The following is a 9,188-nucleotide window of genomic DNA, read 5'->3' on the forward strand; positions in this document are numbered from 1 at the left end:
TGCCCCATAACTTGGGGTTCTGCCCCATAACTTGGGGGGTTCTTCCCCACAACTCGGGGTTGTGCCCCATAGCAAGGCCCCTCCTGCCCCATAAAGGGGGATTTTAACCCCAAAATTGGGGGTCTTGCCCCAAAATTGGGGGATCCCTGGTGGAGCCCCTGCCCCATAGAGAGGGGTCCTGCCCCATAGAGAGGGGTCCTGCCCTCACTGAGCCCCCCCAACTGTGCACGGTGCCAATAAAAGAAGGTGAAACCTCGGGGGTCTCTTGGGGTCCCACAGGGGATTTTGGGGGTCCCAGAGGGAAATTGGGATGTCCCATGGTGGAATTTGGGGTCTTAGGGGGGAAATTTTGGGGTCCCGGAAGGAAATTGGAATGTCCCATGATGGAATTTGGGGTCTTGGGGGGGAAATTTGGGGGGTCCCAGGGATGATTTGGGAAGGTCCAAGATGGAATTTGGGGTCTTAGGGGGAAATTTGGGGGTTCCAGGGAGAAATTTGGGAGGTCCCATGATGGAATTTGGGGTCTTAGGGGGGAAATTTGGGGGTCCCAGGGAGGATTTGGGATGTCCCATGATGGAATTTGGGGTCTTAGGGGGAAATTTGGGGGTCCGAGAGTGAAATTTGAAGGTCCCAAGATGAAATTTTGGGGGTCCAGAGGGAATTTGGGAGGTCCCAAGATGGAATTTGGGGTCTTAGGGGGGAAATTTGGGGGTCCCAGGGAGAATTTGGAGGTCCCAAGATGGAATTTGGAGTCTTCTAGGGGGGAAATTTAGGGGTCCTAGGGAGAATTTGGGAGGTCCCAAGATGGGAAGTTTGGGGTCTTAGGGGGGAAATTTAGGGGTCCCAGGAGAATTTGGGGTCCCAAACCAACCGAGTCCAACCCGAGGTGATTTTATTGAAGCCGAAAAAAGGAGAGGGGGTCCCCATTGCCCCCCCAAAAAAACCCCCTGGGAAGAGGGGGGGACAAAAGGGGGGGTTCAGCCTCCCCAAAACGAGGCCTGGAGCCCCCGAAAAATGAGATTTGGACCCCAAAAAAAGGACGAAAGGTCCCAAAAATGACACCAGAACCCCCCCAAATATGGCGTTGAGGGCGTGGCCTTGTCATGAGGGGCGGGGCTTGGTCCGGAAGATGCTGTTGGGGGGCGTGGCCTGGCTGGGTCCCAAGGGCGGGGTTTACAAACCGTTGTGGGCGTGGTTTGAAGCTGTTTGTGGGCGTAGTCTCAACGTGGCCCCGCCCCTCATTCCTCCTTCTTGTCCGGGGTCCGTCGTGGGCGGCCTGGGGGGGGCAAAGGGGGGAATTGAGGGGAGGTTTTGGGGGTTCCCGAGGGGGTTTTGGGGTGCACTGGGGGGATTTGGGGGTTGGGAAGGGATTTTGGGGGTCCCGAGGGGGTTTTTGGGGTGCACTGGGGGGGGATTTGGGGGTTGGGAAGGGATTTTTGGGGGTCCTGGAAGGGATTTTGGGGGTCCCGAGGGGGTTTTTGGGGTGCACTGGGGGGGATTTGGGGGTTGGGAAGGCATTTTGGGGGTCCCTGGAAGGGATTTTGGGGGTCCCCAAAGGGGATTTGGGGAGAATTTTGGGGGGTCCCCTCAGGATATTTTTTGGGGGGTATTACTGGGGTCCCCGGGGGTATTTTGGGGTGAATTTTGTGGTATTTTTGGGGGTGTTTTTAGGGTATTTTGAGGGGTATTTTGGGCGGTATTTTTATGGTATTTTTGGGGGGTTTTGGGGTTTTTTGGAGGGTATTTTTGGGATATATTTTTTGAGGTATTTTGGGTTATTGTGAGGTATTTTTGGGGTGTATTTTGGGATATTTTGAGGGATATTTTTGTGGGCATTTTGGAGGCTATTTTTGGGGGGGGGTTGTGGTATTTTGGGGTGCATTTTGTGGTATTTTTGGGTTGTTTTGGGGGTATTTTTTGGGGTGTTTTATGGTATTTTTGGGAGTATTCATTTTGGGGGTTTTTGGGGTATTTTGGGGGTATTTTTTTGGGTGCTTTGGGAGTATTTTTGGTGGGTGTCATGGTATTTTTGGAGGTATTTATTTTGGGGGTTTTGGGGGTATTTTTTTGGGTGTTTGGGGGGTATTTTTTTGGGTGCTTTGGGGTATTTTGGGGGTGGTTTTTGGGGCATTTTGGGAGGGGCTTTGGGGTGGTTTTGGGGGTATTTTTGGGGTGTTTTGGGGGGTGTTTTTTGGGGTGGGGTTTGAGGTATTTTTTGGGGGTGGTTTGGCGGTGTTTTGGGGTGGGGTCTGAGGTATTTTTTGGGGTGGTGTTTGGGGGTATTTTGGGGTGGAGTCTGAGGTATTTTTTGGGGTGTTTTGGGGGAGTTTTTTGGGGGCGGTTTTTGGGGTATTTTTGGGGTGTTTTGGGGGGTATTTAGGGGTGGGGTCTGAGGTATTTTTTGGGTGTTCTGGGGGTGTTTTGGGGTGGGGTCTGAGGTATTTTTTGGGTGTTTTGGGGGTGTTTTAGGGTGGGGGTCTGAGGTATTTTTTGGGGTGTTTTTGGGGTGTTTTGGTGGTACCTGCAGCCTGGCGTGCTCCTCCAGCAGCCGATCGTACTCGCGGGTCAGGCCCTGGGCCTGGCGCCTCATGGCCTGCACCTCGCTCGTCCGGCCTTCTCCAGAGCTGGGGGGAATTTTGGGGGGAAATTTTTGGGGATTTTGGGGAATTTTTGGAATTTTTCTGACCCCCTCCCAAACCCCTCCTGACACCCCCAAATCCTCCAGACCCCCCCCATTTGTTCCATTTTTTGGGGAGCTCAGGGTCACCTCAAATTCTCCCAAATTCTTCCATAACCCCTCCCAGACTCCCTCAAATTCTCAAAATTCCCCCAAAATCCCTCTTTAAATTTCTCAGACCCCCCCAAATCCCCTTTAAATCCCCCAAATTCCTCATTCAACCATCCCAAACCACCCTAAATTCACAATTTTCCCCCCAAAATCCCTCTTTAATTTCCTCAGACCTCCCAAAATTCTCCTTTAACACCCCTCAAAATTCCCCTTTAAGCCCTTCAGATCCCCCTAAAATTGCCCTTTAACTCCCCAAAAATCCCCAAAATTCCTCTTTAACCCCCCCCAAAATTCCCCTTTAACCCCCCCAGACCTCCCTAAAATCTCCAAAATTCCCCTTTAAACTCCTCAAAAAATCCCCAAAATTCCACTTTAACCCCCCAAAAATCCCCAAATTTCCCCCCTTACCCTTCTTGCTGAGCTCCAGCTCCTCCTTCAGTGACTCCACCTTGGCCTTGAGGGTCTCATTCTCGTCCCGGGGTGGGGGACGGGGGCCCCCCAGACTCCTTCAGTTGCTGAGGGGCACAAAAAAGGGGGGGGTTCAGGGTTTTTGGGGGGTCTGAGGGGTTAAATCAGGGGGTTGGGTTTTATCCTGATTTTTTTAGGGTTTTTTTGGGGTTTATTCCAATTTTTTTAGGGTTTTTTTGGGAGTTTATCCTGATTTTTTTGAGCGACTTATCCTATTTTTTGGGGGCAGTTTATTCTGATTTTTTGGGGGTTATTATGATTTTTTTGGTTTTAGGGGATCCCAGGTGTTTTTAGGTATCCCAGGTGTTTTTGGGGTTGTTTTCAGGTGGTTTTGGGGTTGTTTCCAAGTGGTTTTTGGGGGTTGTTTTCAGGTGGTTTTTGGGATTGTTTTCAGGTGGTTTTGGGGTTGTTTCCCAGGTGTTTTTTGGGGTTGTTTTCAGGTGGTTTTGAGGGTTGTTTTCAGTTTTTTTGGGGTTGTTTTCAGGTGGTTTTTTGGGGTTGTTTTCAGGTGGTTTTTGGGGTGTTTTTTTGGATTGTTTTCAGGTGGTTTTTGGGGTTGTTTCCAGGTGGTTTTTGGATTGTTTTCAGGTGGTTTTGGGGTTGTTTCCAAGTGGTTTTTGGGGTTGTTTTCAGGTGGTTTTTGGGGTGTTTTTTGGGTTGTTTTCAGGTGGTTTTTGGGGTTGTTTCCAGGTGTTTTTTGGGGTTGTTTTCAGGTGGTTTTTGGGATTGTTTTCAGGTGGTTTTTTGGGGTGTTTTTTGGGTTGTTTTCAGGTGGTTTTTGGGGTTGTTTTCAGGTGGTTTTTGGGGGTGTTTTTTTGGATTGTTTTCAGGTGGTTTTTGGGGTTGTTTTCAGGTGGTTTTGGGGTTGTTTCCAGGTGGTTTTTGGGATTGTTTTCAGGTGGTTTTGGGTTGTTTTCAGGTGGTTTTTGGGGTGTTTTTTTGGGTTGTTTTCAGGTGGTTTTTGGGGTTGTTTCCAGGTGGTTTCGGGGTTGGTTTTCAGGTGGTTTTGGGGTGTTTCCAGGTGGTTTTTGGGGTTGTTTTCAGGTATTTTTGGGGTTGTTTTCAGGTGTTTTTTGGGGTGTTTTTTGGGGTTGTTTTCAGGTGGTTTTGGGGTTGTTTCCAGGTGGTTTTTGGGGTTGTTTCCAGGTGGTTTTTGGGTTGTTTTCAGGTGGTTTTTGGGGTTGTTTTCAGGTGGTTTTTGGGGTTGTTTTCAGGTGGTTTTGGGGTTGTTTCCAGGTGGTTTTTGGGGTTGTTTCCAGGTGGTTTTGAGGGTTGTTTTCAGGAGTTTTTTTGGTGTTGTTTTCAGGTGGTTTTGGGGTTGTTTCCAGGTGGTTTTTGGGGTTGTTTCCAGGTGGTTTTGGGGATGTTTCCAGGTGTTTTTTGGGGTTGTTTTCAGGTGGTTTTTGGGGTTGTTTCCAGGTGTTTTAGGGCAGCCTGTACCTTCCTGAGGGCGTCGTTGTCCTCCAGGTACTGCCGTGCGGCCTGGCTGGCGCCCTCGGCCTGCTTGCGGAACGCTTGGCTGAGGCACCCAGGGCAGCCTGGGCCGAGATCAGCGTCACCAGGCGCCTCAGGAGGCTGGGGAGGACAAAAATGGGGGGTGAGGGGACCCCAAATTTGGCTTAGGGATCCCCCTGGGGTCACCCAGAACCCCCCCTGAGCTCCCCGGGCCTGTTGGGCTGAGGCCTGGCTGGAGGCCTTGAGTGCGGCCTAGGCCGAGATCAGGGCCCGGAGGCGCCTCAGGAGTTGGAGGGACAAATTTGGGATGAAGGACCCCCCAAATTGGGGTCAAGGACCCCCAAATTTGGGTTAGAGACCCCCCTGGGTCACCCAGAGCCCCTCCTGAGCTCCTGGGGCCTGTTGGGCTGAGGCCTGGCTGGAGGCCTCGAGTGCGGCCTAGGCCGAGATCAGGGCCTGGAAGCGCCTCAGGAGTTGGGGGGCACAAATGGTGGGTCAGGAACCCAAAACTGGGGTGAGAGAGCCTCAAATTGAGGTGAGGGACCCCCAAATTTGGGTCAGAGACCTCACAAGCCCCCTGAATCCCCCCCTCCCCGAGCTCTTTGGGCCTGTGTGAGGCCTGTCTGGAGGCTTCGAGTGCAGCCTAGGCCAAGATCAGGATTAGGTCACCCCCCAAACCCCCCAGATTGTGTCTGGGACCCCCCCCAAATTGTATCCAGGGCCCCCCAAATTGTATCCAGGGCCCCCCAAATCCCCCCCAGGCTCACAAGGAGAGCAGCAGGGCGAAGCCAGCCAGGTACAGGTTCCTCTGGGCACGGAACAGTTTCATGTGGAAGTGCTCCAGCGCGGCCGGGCTGGTGCCCAGAGCCTCCCTGTCCCCCACGTTGTACCTACGGGTCTCCCTCAGGGCATCTGGGGGGGGACAGGGGGGTCAGCAGGGGTGGGACACCCCCCAAAATCCACCCGGAGCCACCCCAAATCTGCCCGGATACACTGAGGCAGCCCTCGCACAGAGGCGTCAAAATCTCCTCAAAATCCACGCAAAATTCCCCAAAAAACCTCCCCAAATTACCCCAAAATTCTCTCCAGATCTAGCCAAAATTGCCCCCAAAAAATTCACCTGTAGTCCCCCCAAATCCACCCAAATTTCCAAATTCTCTCTCAAAATTCCCTCAAATCCCCTTCAAAATCCATCCAAAATTCCCCAAAAAAATCACCCAACGTTCTCCAGCAAATTCACCCAAATTTCCTCCAAATTTCCCTCAAAAATCCCCCCAAATCCCAAAAATCTCCCCCAAATTACCCCAAAATTCTCTCCAGATCTACCCAAAATTGCCCCCAAAAAATTCACCTGTAGTCCCCCCAAATCCACCCAAATTCTCTCTCAAAATTCCCTCAAATCCCCTCAAATTCATCCAAAATTCCCCCAAAAAAATCACCCCAACGTTCCCCCAAATTCACCCAAATTTCCTCCAAATTTCCCTCAAAAATCCTCCCAAATCCAAAAATCTCCCCAAACTTCCCTCAAAATTCTCTCCAGATCTACCCAAAATTGCCCCCCAAAAAATTCACCTGTTAGTCACCCCAAATCCACTCTCAAAATTCCCTCAAATCCCCTCAAAATCCATCCAAAATTCCCCAAAAAAATCACCCAACATTCCCCCAAATTCACCCAAATTTCCTCTAAAAATCCCCCCAAATCCCAAAAATCTCCCCCAAATTTCCCCCAAAATTCTCTCCAGATCTACCCAAAATTGCCCCCCAAAAATTCACCTGTAGTCCCCCCGAAATCCACCCAAATTCTCTCTCAAAATTCCCTCAAATCCCCTCAAAATCCATCCAAAATTCCCCCAAAAAAATCACCCAACGTTCCCTCCCAAATTTCCTCCAAATTTCCCCTCAAAAATCCCAAAAACCTCCCCAAATTACCCCAAAATTCTCTCCAAATCTACCCAAAATTGCCCCCAAAAAATTCACCTGTAGTCCACCCAAATCCACCCAAATTCTCTCTCAAAATCCCTCAAATCCCCTCAAATCCATCCAAAATTCCCCCAAAAAAATCACCCAACGTTCCCCCCAAATTTCCTCCAAATTTCCCTCAAAAATCCCAAAAATCTCCCCAAACTTCCCTCAAAATTCTCTCCAGATCTACCCAAAATTGCCCCCAAAAAATTCACCTGTAGTCACCCCAAATCCACCCAAATTTTCTCCTCAAAATTCCCTCAAATCCCCTCAAAATCCATCCAAAATTCCCCCAAAAAAATCACCCAACGTTCCCAGTCAAATTTCCCTCAAAAATCCCAAAAATCTCCCCAAACTTCCCCCAAAATTCTCTCCAAATCCACCCAAAATCCCCCCAAAAAATTCACCCAAGGTTCCTAAAAGCCCCCCAAATTTCCCCCGAATCCACCCTAAAACCCACCTAAAATCCCTCCAAAAAATCCACCCAAATTGCCCAGAAAATTCACACCAAATTTTCCCCAAATTTCCTCCAAATTTTCCCCTAAAATCCCCCGTGCCCACCGAGCAGCAGCAGCACGAGGATGACGATGAGCACGATGAAGAAAGAGTTCCCATAGGACACCACCAGCCCCACCAGGCGGGAGCGGAAAATTTTCTGCCATCTGAGGGAGGGGGGGAGCACAAATTGGGGACCCCCCCCAAAATCCCCCAAATTTCAGGGAATCCCCCCCAGGACTCCCCAACTTTTAGGGAACGCCCCCCAGGACCCTCCAAAATTCCCTCAAGAAATCTCCAATCCCACAGGATCCCCCCCCAAAGGGCCCCCACCCCATTTTGTCCCTCAGAAGACCCCCCCCCCCAAAATCCTCTCCTCGACCCTCAGGGACCCCTCCCCCACACTTGGGGACCCCTCCCCATTTTTGGGACCCCCCAACTTTCAGGGACCCCTCCCCTCATTTAGGGACCCCCGCTCTTTATAGCGATCCCCTCCACATTTAGAGACCCTTCCTCACCTTTAGGGACCCCTCCCCACTTTAAAAGGACCCCTCCCCCACGTTTAGGGACTCCCTCCTTTTAGGGGACCCCCCCTCACTTTTAGGGAACCCTCCCCACTTTTAAGGCCCCCCCCTCTCCTCACCTGGCCGGGGACACGAAGGGGACGCAGAGCAGCAGCACCAAAAACACCTCCGCGTACAGGAACGTGGCCACCGCCGTCCACTGCAGGCTCATGGCGGCCTGAGGGGGGCACGGGCAGCGATGGGGGACCCGGTTTGGGGGCACCGGGACCCCCAAAATCCCCTCAGGACCCCCCAAAAACCGCCCCGGAGCCGCCCCTCCCCCACGGCCCTCACCCTCAGCTGTCGCCCCCGCCCAAACCGGAAGAAACAGGGGAGGCCACGCCCACTCGCTGAGGGAGCGACCAATCAGATCGAGAGGCGGGGAAAATAGGATGTGACGTCACTTCTGTCCGCCATTTTCCCCGCCTCACCCGGGAAAATTTAATAAGAAATTTAAAATAAATGTAGTAATAAATTTAACCAACTGGAATGAGATCGTTGAAGCGGGTAAAATGAATTGTAATTAATTCAATCATTAGTGAAGTTAATGGGATTGAAAACGAGGCCACGCCTCTTTCGGAGTGGCACCGCCCACACCTCCCCACCTCTTAAGGCCAATGGTTCATCCCTCACCCGTAGCCACGCCCCCCACCTCATCCCACAGCCAATCATTGTCCCGCCCTCACCGTTTGTCCCGCCCACAGCATTGATTGATTGATAGCTCTGGACTGGTTTAATGCATTTATTGGGGGGCGGCGGATCCCCCCGAATTTTGGGGGGGGCGTCGTGAGGGTCCTGGGGGGTCCCAAGGGGGCTTGGGTGGGTCCCAAGAGAGGCTTTTGGGGGTCCTGCGGGTGTTCCAAGGGAGTTTTGGGGGTCTCCAGGGAGTGGTTTGGGATTTTTGGGGGGTCCCAAAGGGATTTTGGGGGTCCTGGGGGTTCCCAAAGGGAATTTTGGGGATCCCGGGGAGGTTCCAAAGGGATTTTGGGGGGTCTTGGGAGGGTCCCTGGTGGATTTTGGGGAGAATTTGAGCATCCTGAGGTTTTTCGGGGTGGATTTTGGTGGGGTCCCCCAAAGATTCGGAGAGGGGTTTTTTTGGGGGGGGGGGTCCCGGCAGGATTTTGGGGGTCTCAGCCAGGGGCCCCCCCCAGCAGCAGCAGCCCCAGCAGGGCCCCCCCGATCACCCCCAGTGCCACCAGTTGGGCTCGGAGGGGGAGGAGGCGCCCGGATCCCGGGGGACGACTCGGGGGATCCCGCGAAGATTTTGGGGGGTCCCGGGGGGGCTCGGAGCGGCTGCCGGGGCTCCAAACGCAGGGGGCTGATGGGGGGGGGGGAATAAATTAGGGGGGGGCTCGGGGGGGGGGGGTCCCAAAATCCCCCCCTCCCCCAGACCCCTCCCCCCACCTCACCTGTCCACGTGATCCATCAGGGTGGGGGAGGGGCTGGGGGAGCGCTCC

At 52.6% G+C, this 9,188-nt stretch overlaps 1 protein-coding gene across 1 annotated transcript; it reads right to left on the reverse strand.

Moving 5' to 3' along the window:
- Positions 1-756: 756 nt before the first annotated feature.
- Positions 757-8,086, reverse strand: LOC143692301 (B-cell receptor-associated protein 31-like). The gene is given in 12 exon segments (XM_077172418.1): positions 757-778; positions 1,098-1,276; positions 2,522-2,608; positions 2,611-2,624; positions 3,197-3,266; positions 3,268-3,303; positions 4,697-4,779; positions 4,782-4,831; positions 5,479-5,623; positions 7,235-7,335; positions 7,812-7,909; positions 8,026-8,086. Coding segments are annotated over 11 exon segments (879 nt in total). The 5' UTR covers positions 7,904-7,909; positions 8,026-8,086.
- Positions 8,087-9,188: the final 1,102 nt, after the last annotated feature.

The sequence above is a fragment of the Agelaius phoeniceus genome, chromosome 38 (assembly GCF_051311805.1).
Source record: "Agelaius phoeniceus isolate bAgePho1 chromosome 38, bAgePho1.hap1, whole genome shotgun sequence".
Classification (NCBI taxonomy): Eukaryota; Metazoa; Chordata; class Aves; order Passeriformes; family Icteridae; genus Agelaius; species Agelaius phoeniceus.